This window comes from Pezoporus flaviventris, unplaced genomic scaffold, assembly GCF_033815535.1.
Source record: "Pezoporus flaviventris isolate CSIRO_AGI_PZ_B2104156 unplaced genomic scaffold, CSIRO_AGI_Pfla_v1 ptg000002l, whole genome shotgun sequence".
Taxonomy (NCBI): Eukaryota; Metazoa; Chordata; class Aves; order Psittaciformes; family Psittacidae; genus Pezoporus; species Pezoporus flaviventris.
In genome coordinates, this window is record NW_026892550.1 from 59,558,806 (window position 1) to 59,579,405 (window position 20,600).

At 40.0% G+C, this 20,600-nt stretch overlaps 1 protein-coding gene across 7 annotated transcripts in view; it reads left to right on the forward strand.

Annotated features, from left to right (window-relative positions):
• The window catches only part of WDFY3 (WD repeat and FYVE domain containing 3), a 171,601-nt gene that overhangs the window by 55,471 nt on the left and 95,530 nt on the right, over positions 1–20,600 (forward strand). For all 7 annotated transcript variants that reach the window (XM_061440880.1, XM_061480382.1, XM_061440888.1 and 4 more), the window contains 5 exons: positions 7–217; positions 6,898–7,021; positions 15,132–15,241; positions 16,214–16,375; positions 18,233–18,425. In XM_061440880.1, the coding sequence (XP_061296864.1) occupies positions 38–217; positions 6,898–7,021; positions 15,132–15,241; positions 16,214–16,375; positions 18,233–18,425 (769 nt within the window). In that variant the 5' untranslated portion in view covers positions 7–37. The remainder of the gene's footprint in view (positions 1–6; positions 218–6,897; positions 7,022–15,131; positions 15,242–16,213; positions 16,376–18,232; positions 18,426–20,600) is intronic.

The following is a 20,600-nucleotide window of genomic DNA, read 5'->3' on the forward strand; positions in this document are numbered from 1 at the left end:
GAACAGGATACAAGGGAGCTTCCAGAAGCCAGTCAAGATGAATATGGTGAAGAGGATCATGGGCCGGCCACGGCAGGAGGAGTGTAGCCCTCAGGACAACGCATTGGGCTTGATGCATCTGCGTCGCCTCTTCACAGAGCTCTGCCATCCTCCACGGCACATGACCCAGAAAGAACAAGAAGAAAAACTTTACATGATGCTGCCGGTGTTTAACAGGGTAAGCTGCAGAATCTGCAGGAGGCATTTTCTTTATTTGAATTGACTGCTCAGGTTTGTATTTCCAAGACTTTGATTCTAGCACAACAGGAGCTTTTCTTCTGTTGGCATCCTTTCAGTTTTCACTTTCTCCTCACATAGTGTTTTTTTCAGTGAATAAACCTGCCCTTAGAGATTTCCTTCTATTATCACTTTTTCTGAAGTGCAGTCTGCAATAAGCTGTAGGCAGTCACAGAGCTTTACTGCAGAGTTGCTGTTATTGCAGTCATCTGATTTCCAATCTAAACTTCCATGTAGCAAGTTCATATCTATTTATTTGTGCGATAGCAGTGTCCTTGAGTGTAACTCTTGACTCTTCTTTACAATTATTGTGCTGATGTAAATTTGTAGAGATTAACAATCATAATATCTCCTGTCAGATTTAGTTTTGCTAGGCTACACGAGCTGTGCAATTTGAATCTCCTCTTGTGATAAATTCTTTGCATTCTCATCCCCAGCAGCCCTTTTCCTATGTGTTGAGCCTGAATGCCTCTTCTTGGTCAAGGGGGATTTTGAGCAAGCGATCTGTAGGGAAGATGTAACAGTGTAACAGCCACTCGCACAGTGCCATTCACTTTTCACTACTCCCTTGTACTCAGGCACTGAGATTTTGTTTGAAGGCAGACTGTGATGACTGTCATTGGAATTAATAGGAGCTAAATCCTACTGATATGTCACTCAGTTACTCTGTCACTTCATTGTGAATAATAAATTGGATAGTAGTTTTAGGGTCTTGAAAGAGTAGTAGATACAGATCTAGATTGTGTTTTGGTTTTTTTTTTCTTCCTGCCATGACCTGAACCTTTGCTTTTTTTTGGGTGGTGAATTTGTGCTTTCATATGCTACCGTGGAGAACTGGAATCATCCAAAAACTAAAATACAACACCTTGACAGGAAAATTGGCTCAGTCTTCTCTTAGATGGATGTTTTGTTTAAGTTAATGATTATGATGGTGTTAAACATTGAACTGCTTACATGCTTGTGCTGGTTTTGGCTGGGATAGAGTTAATTTTCTTCATAGCTCATATGGGGCTATATTTTGGATTTGTGCTGGAAGCAGTGTTGATAAACACGGGGATGTTTTCACTATTGCTGAGCAGTGTTACACAGCATTAAGGCCTTTTCTCTTATCACCCTACCAGTGAGTAGACTGCGGGTGCACAAGGAGTTGGGAGGAGACACAGCCAGGACAGCTGACCCCAGCTGACTCAAGGGATATTCCAGACCATATGGCATCATGCTCAGCAGTAAAACCTAGGGGAAAAAGGAAAGGGAGGATGTTCAGAGTGATAGTGTTTGTCTTCCCAAGTAACTGTTACACATGATGAAGCCCTGCTTTCCTGGAGATGGCTGAACACCTGCCTGCCAATGGAAGTGGTGAAAGAATTCCTTGTTTTGCTTTGCTTGCCTGCACAGCTTTTGCTTTACCTATGTCAACCCACGAGTTTTCTTACTTTTACTCTTCCAGTTCTCTCCCTCATAGGATGGAGGTGGGTTATGGAGTGAGTGAGTGGCTGTGTGGTGATTAGTTGCTGACTGGGGTTAAACCATGATAATGCTGTGTAGGAAAATTAATCTTGGTCAAGGCATAATATTAATAGGATTTTTAGTCTACTAGGTAGCATGCTTTAGTGGAGAGATCCCCTAAATGTCATTCTGTTGCCCTAGGTATTATTCCTAGTTCTACTGGTAACCTGTTGTGTGAGTATGGGAGAAGTAAACACAGTTTATCTGTTTCCTTTTTAATTTATCTGCTTGGATTGTATGCCCTTTAGTTATGGACTTTCTTAGTTTGTTTTTACAAATTAGCACAATAGAGTCTTAATCTTGGCTTGATCCCCTGAAGGTGATTTTGATGTAGTTATGCTTAGAAATCTCCCTCTGGTGATTACAGGTGGCTTTTTTTTTCCTGAATAAAGGAACATAACCGCTATAGCTGCTTCAGCACTTAGTTGTGATCTGCCGGTGGAGGACAAACTTTTTCAGGCCCTTGTGGTAGTTACTTGCAGTAGCATTGCATCTATGGAAATCACGGTGATATAGCTGGGTTTGAAACTAGTGTAGCAATGTATGTCCTATTTCTGTACAGCAGTCTTTCCTTAGACTTTGATTAGATTTCAGAGGTTAAAAAGAACAGTTACGTTTCTTTGCTGTTTCTCCCTTTTCTCTTTCTCCTCTTTATTTCTTACTGCACTTTTATTTTTCCCTCTCCTTTATACTGCTTGCTGGCTTTATCCTAATTCTTGGTCCCTCCACTTGACCCAAGTTGTAGTTGCCTCATGTCTTTGCACCGTTTGTTCTCTCACTGTCTTTCATTAAGCTCATGTGTTGAAGCATTCTGAAAAGCAAATCAGTAGTCACAGGTCATCTTCTTACTATGTCAAATGAGCTCTTGCATAAGGTACCTGAGGCTCTAGCCTTAGGTACCATTTTGAGCTTTTGAAAAGATTAATAGTTTCTGCAATTTTCATCTGTATGAATACATTGTGGCTACAATTTTCTCCTAGATCCCAGTTTTCACCATGTTTATCATAGATTTTGCCTTCCCAAAGTTTCCCATGTCTCTTTTCTGTGCTTTACGGAATTCATGTAATTTTGTGGATGGACTCCCTTCTCTAAATTGTGGAGACTCTTTTGTTCCCTTCTTTAGTGAGGTGAACTTGAGGCTGAAGACACATTATTCTGTGTTTGCCAAAGGTTTTGCTTTTGGATCCTACTTGTGGTTTTCTCTCTTCCTTTTCTCTTTAGTTTCCTTGTTTAGTTTTAATATAACTATCCTCAACTCTGGCTGTTTTTAACCTGTAACCTTCTTGGAGTTGTCCTTCTTGGCACAGATGTTGTCACTTCAGTTTCCAGCCTTTGTAAAATCTGAATTGTAGCTTGGCACATCGAGGGAAGCATGTATTGTTTGTGCTCTTTCACGTTCTCACAGTTCTTGATAACCATTATCAGTTTTCAACAAACTGCTATGTAACACAAACAGAACTGATTTGTCTTGGTCAGTCAAGATCTGTCCCTATTACAAGGGGATTTGTTTCACTGCATTTCATATGAATGCGTTCTCTTCTTCCTGTGTTCAAGAGGCTAAGCAGTTGTGATGTCGTCTATTTATTTCTACTTCCACAGTTTCCCTTTTCAGGATCCTGATTAATTCTACCTTCTCCACCTTCTTCTTTTGAAGCTTACATGTAGAGGCTGCTGTGGCTTTCTTGGTTTATCTAGTTTTATGTCTTGTGGTATGTACTGTCTGTGGTACAGCTTATTTTTGAGCAATACTGCTATCTGTGAGTCAGACAAACTCTGAAATTGATTGGAGTGAAAAAATAGAACAGGAGAAATATTTCACTTTCTGAAGAGTCTTATATGAGATTTTCAGTGGGAGATAAGATATATCTTGGTTCACTGTAAAATCTGAGATGACTTTCCTCTGAGACCTACTTTTGAAGATGGGAAACACTAAAGCATTGCTGGAAGTTAATTTTAAAAAAAATAAATCTACTTTCTCAAGCATAGTCCTTTAGCTGCAAATGTTTTTAGTATCAATTAATAACTTGATTCAAAGTCAGACTCTGAATCGCTCAGTTACTTTGCATAGTTACCTGTATTCTGTTGAACAGGTTTAAGTGAGATTGAGTACCTGTGTTACTGACTTAAGCAAAGTCCATGATGATAGAAGCATTATCTATTACAAGATTGGGATGTCTGTGTTGGGAAGAGAAAACGCCAAATAGATTGTGGAGCTCAGATCAAGGCTGTTGCACCAAACCTTTATATGCACTTCAGAATATCTCTTGTACAGAGTAGAGAGCTGTTGGAGGTGGGGCATGTGTGTATTTGTAGGGAAGCAGGGTGTGTCTGTGTAATCTGATTTTGTGAGAAGTGTGATTTTTACTGAATGAAGAGATCTAGATGGAGGAAGGTATGTCTGTTTCCTATAGGTATCTCCGTGTCCAGCTACAGGCAGCTAATTAAATAACCAGTGTATCCAGGAGCTCTTTTGAGGTCTTCCTGCTTAATCATGTATGAGTCTTGGTGTCACACCCCATCCTGTCCCCACCTGCCCCCTTCAGAGGTATGTGAAGTCCTGTGTAATATGCAGTTCCATTTTCCTGATATTTTGAGGATTATTAATGAGTATATCCAGAGGAGGTAAAGCATTCTTAATTTTGGTTCATAGATGCAGCATGTCTCAAACATGCTGTGTTTTAAACCATCCTGCTAGTTCTGTAACAAATGGGCTTAACAGACCATTTCTGTTTCCTCATTGTTCAGGGAGGCTTATGAAATGATGAATCACATAGTAATGAAAAGCTAAATCGGTATATAATTAACAAAAGATTTGTCCTCTGGAAGAGTACTCAAAAGGCTCCTTTCAGAATTCAGTGCATTCACTACTCTACTGGAGTGGCAGTAACACTTTTGCAGTATATAAAGAAAGTGGAAGGAATGATAAAAAGGCTGGTTTCAAGTAAGAGGTGCTTTGTTTACATTTTCCTGAAAGAGCCATGCTCTTTTCCTTATTGAAAAGGTGATTTACTGGTAAAATGTTTCATACCCTATTCCTGATTTTTACTACCCCCTTTAATCAAAAGCGTATATAAATATCCAATGTAGGTGCTTGTTCTACGTAGTGAAAACTTGCTTATGGGACAATGAGTTAAAATTCAGTTCACCTCAGTCAATCTTTTACTGTAAATTTGAACTCTCTGCATTTTGTTGGAGCCTGCTGACAACTCTAGGCAAGCTCAGGACAGGTAGTAGGGCTATCAGTTTTTCCTCCTCCCTTGTTCTGAGTGAAAGAGCTTTAAGCAGTTAATGATGACAAGATGCTCTGCCAATGTGTTCTAGTGTAGATAACCTTGCTTAGGTTAGACCAGTGAATAAGCAAGCCTTGGGGTGCTTTTCCCTTCTTAAAGCTTTGTGGAAGTTAGAGGCTCTCTAATGAACTGGCAGCCAACACAGACAATTGCAAAATGAAATCTTGTGAAAGGTTTAGGGAAGTTTGGATTGTCTGTACTGGGAATGTTGTGTACTTTAATCCAAATGTGGAATGTTTTTCTCAGTCTGTTGAGAACAGTTGCCTACATGTAATGTCTGGGCATCTGTTTGCTTTCTTTAATGGTAGTTGAAATTTCCTGTATTAGAAATGCTTATGGTTTTGGTGAAAAGTATTTTAATTTTGTGCAAACTGAGTGTTCAATTTCACTGTTGTATTTCTGGCTCTGTTTCATCATGACTTTGCAATGCGAGTAGGCAGGAAAAATATTTTTGGCTGTTGTGTAAAGTGCCAGAGCAACTGATACTAAGGGGAGTAAGAAGTCAGACTTAGACAAAGGTTATTTTGTCTTGCGCCTTTTAAATTTTCTTCATTAACTTTGGGATTTCAAGGTAAGTTGTTTCTGTAATTGTCTTGCATCCTTCTTGGCTGTGACATTGTGGATTTCACTGGATGGCCCTAGACTTAAGAGTGACCTCAATCAAGTAGGTTGGCACCTCAGCCGTAATAGTATAACTGAGTTATCCAGGGAAAGGAGATGAGGATGAAGCAGCTCTTGAGTCCAAATCAGTTGTACTGCTGTAGGTTGCATCCTCTTTCTGAGCAGCAAATATAACTTGTGGAACTAAAGTTTCATTAGAAAATTTTTTACGCTTCCTGGCTTATTTCATGACTCCTGCAGGTCATGAAAGTAGCCATGAGGCAGAAAATTGTAAAGTAGCAGGGAGGTATTGAGACTGTTCAGGTGTTTAGCAAGCTAGTCTGCTCAGCTTCTGGTATCACAAGTGGTGATACCAGAATTCAGATTGCAGGCTTTGATGGTCAATATTGTGCGTTTACTATGACCATTTTAGCGCAAGGTTTATGTCAGAACTGTGGATAGAGACTCCTTTTTGTGAGCAGTCTTGAATGAAAAGCAAGTTAGCTGGAAAACTAGCTAATCCATTTTGGGCTAATGTTGTGTTCTATAGCTTAGTGCAGTACCACAGAATTAAAGCCTTTCTCCCAGTTAAATGTTATTCAAATAAGTGATTTACTAATCAAATTAATGCTAAATTACTATAATCAAATGATGATTTATTAAAAAAAAAAAAAATCTCTAGTTACTGCTGCTGTTATGTTCAGGAGGATCTCAAGAGAGGAGACTAAGAGAGTGCCAGCAGCATGGCATTGTCAGTTTATCATGGCAAGATGGTAACAGGACAACTGTACTTCCTAGTTCCTTCTAGAAGATTTTACACATACTTTTACATGCATTTACATGCATGTACATGCAGTTCACCCCTGTGGGATGTTTAGGTCCAGCCAGATAGTAAAGAAGTTGCTGTTAAAACAAAACTGCTTTTGGAGAATTTGCTCTGGTGTTTTGTTTTTACCCCATTACGAGCAATCTCAGTGGTCTTGGCCTTTGTGGAAAACTTGTGATTCCCTTTCTCCCTTTTATTCATCAGATCTTATCTCCCTGAATATGTTAATTCCAACTATGATTATGTCTTAGAGCATGCACTGTGAAAGCCAGTACAGTGATGAACACTTCAGTGGGAAAATACTCCTTCAAGGAGTATTACTTCCTCCAAGGAAGGTGGTAGTTCATAGTGATCCTTGTAAACTGAATGACTGTGATACATCCATTTTTCTCATTTTAGGTGTTTGGAAATGCTCCTCCAAGTACAATGACAGAAAAATTTTCTGACCTCCTGCAGTTTACTACTCAAGTATCACGATTGATGGTGACTGAAATTCGACGGAGAGCATCTAATAAGTCCACAGGTATTGTGTGATTACATGTTTGGGCACATGTTTGGGCACAAGTTTGGGCTTTGTGAGGTGTACGTTTCAGAGCAGTCAGAAGAATATTATGAGATGCCGTTCACAGCAACTGTGCAGGCTCAGAAATTTAAGTTTTTGCAGTGAAAATGTATTGTCTACTGTTCTTTGGGATGAGAGAGACAGGAGGCGGAAGAGGCTAGAGATTTTTTTCCTAGGTTACAGAGAAAGCTGGGTTCCACAAACTTGATAACACATGAAAAAGAGAGGCGTGAGCTAAGTTGCATCACTATTGGTAGAAGGAGACCAAGGACATGCACGTGGACAGCTGCTGTATCTTGCCTGAGGTGCCTGTTGGTGGTGTGTTTTGTCCCCCGGATATGTTAACATTTCAAAACCATGCATTTTGAATTAACTGCTGGCCTGAAAGCTAATAAGATGTAAAATACACTGAGTATCACATTAGGACCAACACCGCCAGCCTTATTAAAATGTTAGAGGACCCCTCTTCTATTTATTTAAAGTGTCAGAGTAACATTTGGTTCTGTTGAACCCTGAATGTGTGTTGGGACCATGGATGTGTATACCTGCTGATGTATTAGGATTTGCATAACTGAGGACAGTGTGTCAAGAAGACATGTTTAATTAGCTTTCCTCTTCAGTTTCCTGTTTTTAAGAGGAGTGCTTCCAAGAAGTATCAAGTTTTCATCCGTTAGATAATTTTAAGATCTGTGCTGGTTTCTCAGTTTGAAATTGCTGAAAATAAGGAAATAGCGGGCTGGAAAAGGCTGTGCAAATTAGTATACATGAAGTCAGGAGTCACAAACTGTGCCAATTACAATTTCTTTCCGTTTAAGTAGAGTGACTAACAGCGAAACATTCCAGATGGTGAAACAGATATCGTAGACAAAACCTGTTGTCTGTGGGTAAACAGGCACAAAAAGGCTTTTATTTGGGTATTTAGGGGAAATAAATGCCCAAGAGCCATGCTAGCGAATGGTGGTGTTAGTTTGACCTTTTTTTCTGGAGAACATCTGTTGTGCCTGCTAGTCATTTGGATTCTGCTATGAGTGGCTATTTTTGTGTATTTATTACTTAAGCCATACCTCTGCTTGTTGCTCCAAGATAAGCCAGTTGTCATCCTTGACAGCTCACAAATCAGAGATAATTTTGTTATTGGTTTTGGGGGTTTTCTTGTATTCTACCATGCTTGGGAATTTAACCACAATGACTTAAAAGAGAGTTTGGTACTCTTCTAAGCTTTAATGTTCTGTTGGTTTTTTTTAAATGGAAGGCAGACATTTTTTCTGTGTTATGAAGATTACTGTTATTTTGGTCATTAAATCCTTTCCAGATCTTGGATAAGATGACCTTAAAGGTCTGTGTTCTGCAATTGCATTGTGACTTGATGGGGCCGTGGTGTTGCAGTTTACTTTCCAGGAATGAGCAGTTAACAAACTATTAAAACTCATAGTTTGCAGACTTCTGCCTTAAACTATTTAGAGGTAGATAGCAATTTCCTGCAAAACTGAAAAAAAGAATAGAAATTATTAGCTTCTTAGAACACACTGAATGTTAAAGACATAATGTTATGAGTATGGATTGTGAAGGTTTTGCATTTTTTTAAACTTCTGTTCTTTTTGTGTACCAAACAAAAAGATACATCATATCTTAATAGCTATTGACAGGTAATTATATCTCCCAGCATGTTTTTAAAAGTGAAAAATTTCATTAACAACTGTATGCAGGAAATGGCTCTGGTAATATCCAAGTGCAAATTTGTGATGTTGTGAAGTGGTTGGTTTAAGTCAACAAAATTGCTGGGCTTCTTTTAGAGAGAACCTTTCCACAGAAACAAAATCAAAAGTCAACTTTAGATACTTAAAGGAAGAAATTTTACAAGAATTTGCTTCCTACCTATAAAGAGATAAATGTGTTGGCAGTATTTTCAGGTGGAAATGTGGTAGGATTAAATCTTGCTTGTTGGTGTGTTGTTTTTTTTTTGGTGGGGTGGTTTGCTTTTCTTTCCCTCCTCCCCATCTCATAGTGGAGCACAGGGCAATTGTTTTCATCAGGCTTTTGAATATTTATGCTAACAGCTATGTGAGTAGTATCTGCATTGTGGAGGCATATCTCAGTTATTCTTGGCAGACTGTAGTAGTTTTCTCAGAGTTGTGTTTTGTGATTCAGTAGTAACTGCGCCAGCACCCTCTCTGAAGTAGTCTCTGAACACTGCCATTGTAGTTACATGATCAACTAGTTTTAACTGTGTTATTTCTCTAGTATGCATGTAACCTTGGAGTAGGAAAACCAAAGTGGTTCAAACAGAGTTAAATTTTCTTGTCTAAGTCTTTGCTGCACAACAGCAATAACCCTATCTATGAGGATTAGTGCATGCTTTCCCTTGCCCTGAGGTGTCTAGTCCATTTTAGAGGATTGTGAGGCCATGGCTGAGATAGCACTATATGCTTGAGATCTTTAGCTGCCAAATTTCCTACAATAAATCTAATTTTGTGTCTGAGTCAATCCAGAAGTTGTGGCAGTATATGCTAAAATATACCTTCAAATGTCTGTTTCCAGCGTTGTCTCAGTTCTGAAACGAGCCTTTCTTTTGGGAGAAAGTACATCTGGCTCAGGGCTGAAAGAATACAATTTCTCAAAAACGGGATGAGGACAGCTGGAATCTTGGTAGAATAAACGTGGCTACTAATGGCTGCTTTGCCTGCTGATGCTGGAGGAGAAACAACACTAATTTCATGTATTTTTTTGAAAGACACATCATGCATGCAATTGGATCTTCTGTGATTTTGCAAATATTTCAACAGCATGTCCTAGGGTGTTTGGCACATCATCATAATTTAGACCCAATCCAAAAACAAGCATACAACAGTGAAGGTTGATTCAGCCAGTCCCTCCTGTACGGACAGCAGGACTTGTGTGACAGTTCAAGCCAGGCTGATGGACGATGGAGTGTGGTCCCCAAAGTCCTCTGTGTGCAAGTAGGTGAGAGAGCTGCTCTCTCCATAACACATGTGCCATCAGCTGAATAGCCTGGGACCTTTTGGTTTATCATTTCAGTGAGTACCTGTACCTGGTACATGAAAAATTCCAACTACTGAATAGTTTAACATTGCAAACTTAAAGATAAATGCAAGCTGTCCCCCCAGATCAGACCATGAACGTGCGTAAATGAGTGGTTGGTGGCTTCCCAACTGCAGTGACTAACAAATAGAAAGCAAGAAACAAGGCTAAGTACAAAGTACACCTTTCTCTTTCACTCTTAACAGCTTATCATGTTGCAGCAATGTGTAAACCTGTGATTTGGTACCTTGTAGTGCTTATTCCACATTTACTAATACTGTTTTCTAACTCAGTCATATGTTGCCTTCATCTTGGGCGCACCAAATGTGTGGCTCCCATTGTCTAATGCATTAGGATATATAAACATTCGATATCACAGGGAGGTTCAGAATGATTCCCTTAGTGATGGGCAACCTGGAAGGTCCTTCCCCAGTCAAAATGTGAATAAGTGGTTATGGAGACAGTCTGTGGAAACTGTACAGAAGGGTAGAAAGTTGAAGAGCTAGAAAGCAGAATGATTCATCACAGGATTTTAACTTCCTGTCAAGGTCAGTTTCAAAAGTTTGGGCGGTTGTGTGTTTTGTGTCTTGCTTAACTGATTTTGGTCAACACTTGTGCTATATTTGCAACATTCTCTGTATGCATTTATCTCTGTATTTACTATTTCATGCTAAATTTATTTTTACCATACCTCTAGACTTATTCAGCTAATCCCTTCTACTTCCAGAAACAACATTTTCAGTTACTGTTTATAACCTCTGAATGTTGTGGGGTTGGTCGGTTGTTCCTCTCCTCCTCTTTCCCCTCCAGTTTCACTGATTTACTCAAACTGTTTTACCAGCAAAAATGCTTTTAAGTTCTTCAGGCATTTGTCTAACAGATCTGCTGAAAGACTATCATTCTATCATCTTCAGACCACTTGAGGAGACCAGATTGATAAGCTTTGTCATAATATGTAACCAGAAAACCACATCAGTGGTTTGTATTTGGCCTCTAACAATACCTTTGTTCTTTTTAAAATTCCTTTGATCTGCGAACTCTGCCTTTATTGTTCATTTTTATTGCAGTTTACCTCTGTCACATCAGCAGAACTGATTTTATGTTTGCTTTAAATACAGAAGACTTAGTCTAATTTGTTGAAGTGTATCTCGCAGTTTGGGTAAGTTACAGATGGTAGTTAAAGGGAGCTTCTTATCTTCTACTGGTAAGTAGCCTCTTGGGCTCCTTCCACAGTGAAGTCTGAAATTTTCCTGATACTGTTACTTTGTAGTGTCTTCTTCTCTGAAGAGCTTAAGATCTTTCTTGGAAAATAAGTGGATTTAGGGGCTTCTTCCAGACCTATTTGGTATGTCAGTTAGCTTTTCTTCTGTTAAGAAGAGAGTATGTTGGAAACTGTATCACATGGTGTGCCTATACGCCTTGTGGTTTTTTTTCATTCTATATTCTTTCTCCTGCCCTGTGTGTGACTTTGCTTTACGAGGTGATTCTGGTTTTAATTTACTGAAATGGCTCTGAAAGGGAAGCAGTAGCCTATCAGCTACTTATCAGGAGTCAGTTGTGATCAATAGCTGCTATATCTTATTGCTTTTGGTTAACCTTCAATTTCTTTTTGATGCTTTTTACCAGATCTCTCAAGGCAAGTGCAGTACAATATAGTTCCTTTCCAAGAGATCCTAGAAAGCCTATTATTTTATCGGCTTGGTTAGTGAGGCTAAATGCTGGCACAGTTGAGGTGTTTATCTTTGGCTGAGCAGCTCTGTTTCTGCACAGTGCAAAGGCACCAGCCACTTGATATCTGTGGCTTGTGACTACAGCACAGCACTGTTCCTGATGATTGAAGAAAGACTTTTTGCCATCCCATTTTTATTTGGGTTGATACTTCTCTCTTACTATCTAGGCAGTAGGAATTATTTGTATTCTTTAACTAGTTATCTGACTGTGTTTCCAGGTATTCCATGTAAGGAGTAGTGGAGGCTTTTTGAAGGCTTGATTAGAGAACGGGTCCCTGACATCAGATTGTTCCACACTTTCCCCCTGACACACTCACCCATACCTCCCACTCTCCCCCATCCCCTTTCGCATATTCACAGGTATTTTTTCCCTAATATTCCAACCTCGTATAAGAATAAGCTGTACAAAAGTCTCATGACATTATTATATGCTGTTTATGATACTAGAACATCTAACTGAAAGCATCATGTACTGGATTTGTCCTTAGTGCTGTTGCTATAAGCAATGATGTTGCTTTTAATGCGGTGATGCTTTTTGTAGCGATCTGAGTGGGTCTAATCCCGTTGCTTTCCATCTGCTGCTTTTCTAGGTCCAGGGTGGAAAGCATTCATGTCATATCTTATGAATGAAATGAATTCTGGTGCTTTATTCTCCTAAGCCTCTATCCTGTGTATACTGAATCCATGATGAAAAAAATCTGTGTATTAACCATGTGACCACATAATTGTGGTTACACTTACTGCGTATGTGCTTGCACAGTTGTAAAGATACATGTGCTTACCTATTATTTTATAGGTTTTTCTTTGCTCTTTTGCCGTTTTCTGTTAGCTAGCATATCTGAATCCTAGATTTAGTGGTTTGTCCTGGAGAAGTTGAATGACTAATGATATCTGGGTGGGGCACATAAAGTATATTACAAAAGACAACTTGAGCACTTCAAGACCAGGGAAAAGGTGCAAGAAGTAAATGAAGACTAGTGCTGGTGATAGAAATTAATCTTAAATGATAGTGTGATCAAACTTGCTCAGAGCAGCTGACAAGAGAACTTTTTCCTGCACTTAAAATGTTGTGTTTAGGTAGTGCTTAATTAAGACTGACGGTTTTGAAACTGCTATTTATAGTGTTCAACTGCTATGCCATTGAGGATGCCAGCAGCATAACAACCTTGTAAGAAGCATAGATTTGCTTAACCCCTGAGTCTAGCTTTCAAACATGACATAAAAGAGACCAGGTGGCTTTTGGAGGCTGTGCACACCCTGTTTGGTACCAGCCCTACCTGCTTACAGTCAGAGGCTAATTGCCCAGCTCTGGCTGTGGTCAGATAGAAAGAGAATGGGCCTACTAAATAGCACCTAATGCTATTTAAGGCACTGTCATTGTAGAAGCAGCAGGTGCTTTAGACACACTTGACAGAGTTTAGGAAAGTGGCTTTTGCCAGGAATTCTGTCATTTTGCTTATGTCTCTAGTGTAGGAACTATGGCTGTGGCAATGGCTGTTGTGCTTCCGGAGTTGGTCTACTCATACGCCCAACCATCTGGCTAATGTTTTGTGCTGATGGTTTTGGAAAACAAAGTGCTCACCATGTACTTCAGGTCAGTGTGCTGGGAAGTTGCTGTATGTCTGCATTTGTGTGAGTTTTAAAAAATTGCTTTACCTTTCACCTTAGTGTTTCAGGCTTTGTTTTATCTCAGTCAGTCTCATGCATGGATTTGATAGGTGCCTCTTCTTACTTTAGCACCAGAACTTGAAAAGCCAATGGTTTGTACAAGAACCTGTTATGGGGTACATGTCAACAGTATGCTGGCCTGCATCAAAAGGAGCAGGTTGAGGGAGATGATTTTGCCCCTCTGCTTTGCTCTCATGAGACCCCACTTGCAGTACTGTGTGCAGTTCTGCGGTCCCCAACAGAAGAGGGACGTGGACCTGCTCGAGCAAGTCCAGAAGAGGCCTCGAAGATGATCAGAGGCTGCAGCACCTCTCCTGTGAAAACAGGCTGAGAGAGTTAGAGTTGTTCAGCCTGTAGAAGAGAAGGCTCAGGGGAGACCTTACAACAGCCTTCCAGTCAATCTAGTCTAGTGGAAGGGGGGCTGGAACTGGATGGTCTTCAAGGTCCCTTCCAACCCAAACCATTCTGTCGTTCTACAATTTTATGATGATCATCTACTTTGTAGGTTTATTAGTCCAGCTCTGCTTACAGTCTGGTGCTCCAGAAAATTATCTTTTCAGTGTAGCCAATGCTAAAAGTTTGCAAGTACTTTGCCATATGAAATGTGTTTCAACTGTCTTATTTCTCTAGTACGCTAACTGTAGAGTAAATTCCTTTACACGTATGTTCTGGGGTATCTTGACAGCAGATGAAGCAAGCAAAAAGATTAAAATTGGACTTTTTTATTCAGTTCTTGGTTTATTCTTCTGTTAGTAATTCTTTTGTAATTAATTTTTTAAGCAATGTTATGCATGTTTTTCCTGTCCTAGTTGACACTAAAAGCACTGAAGATGATTGATATGCAGTTACTAATGAAAAATAATTTTGGGTTTCTCTTAAGGGTAATGGACAATCGTCTTGATTGGCATTATAGACTTTTAACATAAGTGTGTATTCAGACAGCAGTGAAATAGGATTTCATTTTCTGTCAATTTATTTATTAAGGCTGATAAATATTCAGCCTAGTAAACAAGTTATCTTTGACTCTGGCTGTCAGGGAATGGTATCTGATTCCTGAAGTGGTCTTCAGATCATTAGAAGCAGCCGTAAGTTGTTAGTGTTTTCATTTTCAAAAAAAAATTAGGATGGAAATGTAATTTCTGATATTGGTCTTAGTTTTACTTTTTGTTACTGTTTTTTATTCCTTTTGTCTTTCTGCACCTTCCCTTCCCTACAGTCTTTTCCTATTATCCTCCATATTGTTGTTTCAGTACAGTGCTTTTTTTCAGGAATAGAATACCAGCCTTTCCCACTGAGACCACTAACTGGTGGTGACTTCATGGCTGATAAAGAGTATGTTGTATTTCATAAAGCCAAAATACTCAAACAGAAGTTGCTGCATGTTACAGAAATCTGTCTGCTCATTTGAAGGATAATACATGACCTAAAGACGTACTTTTTACAGCCCTGCTAATTTCGGAGCCAAATGTATGTGTAAGACTGGAATGTGTGTCTGGAGAGTGTAGGCCTAAGCCTGGTCCTTTTTTCAAGTCGTACTTCAGAGGTGAATTCACGCTCAGTGCTCAGGGACATGTTCCTTTCTGCAGACCATCTGACTGAATTTTTATTGCATGTTTTTAACTACCCCCTTACAGAGGCTGCAAGTCGTGCCATAGTCCAGTTTCTGGAGGTCAATCAAAGTGAAGAAGCAAGTAGGGGTTGGATGCTGCTCACTACAATCAATTTACTAGCTTCATCAGGACAGGTAAGTCTCAAACAGCAAGGCTAAAAAGTTGTGGGATGGGAGACACCAAAGCAATAAAATAATGAACTGCATGAACAGGCGCTAAAAGATATAACTCTATTCTGGTTTCTATGTTAAGATCCTTTTTCTGTTCTACTGCCACAGATCTCCTGCTTTAGCTGCTTGTGGTTTCGGTTCTTTTGAATTACAGACTTAACTTTTATTGTTCACTGAAGGCTTCTTTTGCATGCTGCTGCTTAGTGCCCCATGAGATGCAGGTCAAATACAGCACCTAAATCACTTGGACTTTGAACTCGGGCTCCCCTTTCAAGGAGGGCAAGAGCAGTGATGAGTGATTAATGCACAGCATGAATCTTTACTGCCTCTGCTTTTGGTGCTGCTCTCTATCAGCACATCTTTGGCAGTGTACTGGACAGCTGCATGGTTTGTTCTTTCTGCTCTAATCTGTCTTTACAATTCAGCCCAATCATCTTATCTGTGTTTAGTGTGTCACCAGCCTCCACCCCAATTTGTCTTCTCTTCCCACTGATGCTTTCATATTTTCTACTGCCTTGTTCCTTATGCCTGCTTATACCTTCTTGCCAAGTGAGAGCATAAATTGAATAGTTGTCCTCCCACTCTCATTTCTACTGCTACGAAGAATGGATAGCTAATGAGGGCTTGGCTGAAGGTCTTATAATTAACTTGTAAGCTTCTGTTGGCAGAGGCTGTCAGTTTTTGTTTCTGTCTTGTGCAGTGACTGCTCTGAACCGGGTGCCTTTGTCATGTAAATAAATTATGATCCTATTTTTAAGGTTGCTCTTCAGGTAGGCATTCAAGAATAGATGGTGAATCTGTACTGCCATGTGGACACCTCACCAAAGGTGTGAGAGTGAAAAACCAGCATTTGAATCAACTGCTTTATGGGAGTGTGACTTTTTGAATATAGTAATATGTTGAACTGTTTTTTATCTCTGTTTTTGTTTTCCCCAGAAAACTGTGGACTGCATGACTACAATGTCAGTGCCTTCCACGCTTGTGAAATGTCTATATCTGTTTTTTGACCTTCCACATGTGCCTGAGGTAGTTGGAGGAGCACAGAATGAGCTACCTCTCGCAGAGCGCCGAGCGCTACTTCAGAAAGTCTTTGTACAGGTAAGAAAGGTAAAACTGGTCAAGGAATTTGCTTGAGGAATGGAAATTCTTCACATGAGAAAACTTTTCACTTGAACCAGTTTTTGCTCTTTGATTCTTCACAAAATGATGGCTTAGAGTAAGATGTATTTTCCTGCAAGCACAGTTTGAGGTTGAATTTTCACTCCCCTTGTGGTTTCTGTCCTTGGCAAATATTTCCTCCACAAAAATGCCTGCAGCTTTTCCACTCAGCTGCTTAAAAGGAGCAACATATTGACTATTACTCTGTTTTAATCTAACTGGTCCTTGCCTTTGTATCTTGGGCCGTTACTGATTGAAATAGACATAGTAAAATAATTAGTATTGGTAATAACCTATGGATTAATTTAACATACACTAATTTCCCTTTAATTATGAAAATAAACCATGAATATGGAAGCAAAGAATTTAAATGTGGGAACCATCTGACCTTGCACTATTGCAACTGTCCCGAGATATTCCAGGGACTCGATCTGACACGCTCCTTTCTGAAATTTCAGCTGGAGATCTTGCAAGGAAATTCCCATATGTTCTTCTGAGGTTTTGGAAGAAGCTGAAAGTTATTAGAAAGGGGTCAGTGGTCATACTGCCAGATTCCACATGCAAATTGGATGCATTTCTATGTGAGGCATCCCTGCCCATGGCAGGAGGGTTGGAACTATATGATCTTAAGGTCTTTTCCAGCCCAAACCATTCTGTGATTCTATGATTGTGGCCATATTTGCAAAACTAAGGAGGTCTATCAGTAGTCACATCCTTCAGGGATTTGAAGGCAGTGCCAAGATTTGTAAGAATACTATTTGAGAGGCATTTTGGTGCCTGCAACTGTAGAAATAAAGATGAGCCTTATTCCCACAATTACTGGCCAGTGCCTGCCTAGTAACAGTGTATGAGAACATATGCGTTTGCCTCTTCTTTTTGTCTTAGTACTATAGGCTGTCTTCCAAAGCAGAAAGCACAATGTACCATGAGCTATCTTTCAGAAACTGCTGTGTTATGTTTCAGTCAGAAGAGTTGATAAATGATCAGTGTTATCACGTAGGGTCCCCTATGCTACCACTTAGGTCTTTTCTGTCCCTCTTTAAGGCCTGTAGCGTGGTGATCTATGATGAGCTGGCTGGAATAGGTGAGGTTTCAGATAGCTTCTAAGCCTCCTCCTCTGGACACAGGCAGCCTTGCAAAGTCTTCCTCCAGTTTTCTGAGAGAGAGACTCATCTTTTCATGCACAAGACACAAAATGGACATCAGATGTCCTCAAAACGTATAAAAAGGGAGTGCAGCTGGTTGTGTTTTGTTTTGTTTATGGTAAACTGGAAATTCAGATCCAGGTGCCACTTATCCAGGTAGGTCTACAATGTTGCTGAACCCTTTTCTGCCAGACTCTTCTATCTGATCTTATTTGGCCATTTTTATTTGACCAAGACATTATGAATGCAGCTCTCCAAACAACCCATCAGTAGCCTTCTTCCTGCATTAGGAAGGGATACTACAGTTTGCTTTGCAGAGCCTGTGTCCCACTGTAGACCTGTAAATTAAGTAGCCGTCAGATTCTCCAAGAATGGAATAATCTGGTATCCATGCAGATATGCTGTGTCAGCCTAGAAGATTTAAATTCTGCTGCTAATCTTTTGCTAATCATCTTAAACTGAACTGGGACTTGGAATAACCGTGAGTTGAATAACCTTGTCTTCAAATCAAATTATAGAAACAGCACAAAAAGGGAAAACAGCGTATTGCTTCTTTTAATGTGTATGCTGAATGGAGGAATGTTTTGCCTTTTGCTAAGACTAGCAATGATCAGGGTACTAATGCTAGATGCTTAATGACTCCTTATTTCAGATCCTAGTAAAATTGTGCAGTTTTGTGTCCCCGGCGGAAGAGCTTGCTCAAAAGGATGATCTCCAGCTTCTGTTCAGTGCAATAACCTCATGGTGCCCTCCCTATAATCTGCCTTGGAGGAAGAGTGCAGGAGAAGTACTAATGACCATATCGCGTCATGGCCTTAGTGTCAATGTAGTGAAATATATTCATGGTATGTATCTGTCTTCAGTATCATCTATTGGTTGTTTTTGGGGATGTTTTTTTTTTTTCTCTGCTGCTCTTTCATAGTTTTCTTAGTTACGAGATAGGCATGAAAATAATAGATCAAGGAAAACTTCCAGGCATTTTGTAAGTATTTACACACATGTAGAATCTCAGAGCACTTCTATAGTTCCTCTCATGTTTTGGTGTAGAGTTTATGATGATGAAAGGAAAGGCTTTGATAAATTCAGTAACTGCCTGTATTGAAAAATATTCACTGGGAAGATGCATAAGTTTGGGGTTTTTGCTGTGAGCGCATAAGTTTGGGGGTTTTGCTGTGAGCATTAATTCTTAACAGGGGTTAGTTGTTTTCAGTCTTGCATTTGAATTAGCAAGAGCAGCCTCTTGTAGAGGTGCAAGGCAAGCTCGCAGTGCCGTGTTTACAGCTACTTGTCTGGTACCACTGTAGACAAGTATGCCTTTATAAAAGCATAGAGATGTCTGAGGAAGTTGCAGGAAGAGGAACTAGGTCCGTGTGGTCTGCTGACACAGGTTGACCTATTAGACGCCCATGAAAGCTGCTGCTCTGTAGTAAATACAGGTGCATTATGCAAACTGGGAAGAGCTAATTTGGGTGTACTGTGAGAAGATTCTTTCTCCCAGACACCTTGCTTTTGCAGGAAGAGGCTGGGTAAGACTGTTAAAACTAGTGCTGATTTGCAGTGTGCTCCCTGTTATTCAGGACATCAGGGGTAGCATACCCTGATAGCAGCAATCCCTGTGTAATAACAGGCACTAGAAGATGCTTGAGGGAGCATGGTGTATGGGCGCAGAAACACTTGAGAACTTCCAAGTGCTGACTGATTGAACAGCCAACGGGCTTCCTCCCCTGTGGTTCAGCCCAGCTTCCCCAACCAAGCACACTGTCTCTAGGGCCTGGCCCAGGGAGGCTCTACTTTTCTTGGCAGAGACCCATGCCTATGCCCAAAGGGCATAGCAGTGGGCCTTAGTACCATCAATACTGGTGCTTCTAGGAAGCATACAAATAGCCTGTCCCAGGGCCTGTGTCATAGCCAAGTGTGGAGATTTTGGGACACAGCTGGGAAAAGCATGGCTGCTAGATGGGTTTCCAGCCCCTGTGTTTTCCCTGTTGACTGACTGACTAGATCACTGACCATTCAGCCAGCCTGTGTATCTTCTGCTGGGCCCTTGTTTTCCTCACCTTGCCATGCAACTTGTAGATTGCAGGTTTTGTGCATCCTGAAGGCCAAATTAAAATAACCTCAAGGGCTTAATCCAGCCTGTGAGACACCAAATGATCGAAGCAATCAGAATCATTCAGTTTTATCTCCTTTTTTTTGAGAGAAATAGCATCCTGACTGTTTCAGGCATGGAAACTCACATACAGGGATATTTCTGTAGCTGGTTACAGATTTTGGTAGCTGATATGAGTAGTACTTTATTCATCATGTATCTTTGCAAGGCCTTGGTTATGCTCTGCTTAGCAAGGGCAGCTGCCAAACTGGCTCATGACAAAAAATTTGTGAGAGCAAAGCAAGATGAAAACCAGTGTTGAAAAGTATGTTGGCAGCCTAGGACCAGCTTTGATTACAAAATACTCATATTGCATTTATTTAAAACTGCATAAGTGTTTAGGTATGCAGGATTTGAGGTAGGAAATTAGGTAGAATATGTTTCTATTATATTTAGGGCTTTTAGAGTATAGGAGCACATAGAAAGCATTCGTAGTTTTTAAATGGAAATGAATGTTGAAGTGAACTAACATCCTTATCATACATTTTAGTAGTGTACACCTACTGGAAAAAAAAAAGAAACCCAGTTTCCTCACACCATGGAAAGCAAGTAGTTACAAAGCTTCACAAAACCATTTTGACAGTTTATGAAATACATCACCCTGCTGCTCCCACATATTTCACAGAAAAATTCAATCTGTGTTTTTTCTTGTGCTAGCAGCATGTTTCAATTCCAGTGAGAAAGATGTGAATGTACAGTATCACTTGTAAGCATAGAATAGTAATCAGTTAAATATTTCAGATAGGACTTACATGGTGATAGGTATTTTCCCTGCATCTGTAACAGCCTTCTAGTGGGTTTTTGATCAGTGTAGGTGTATGTGTATATGTCAAAATATGATGAAGCACAACAAAGAAAATAACTAAGTTTT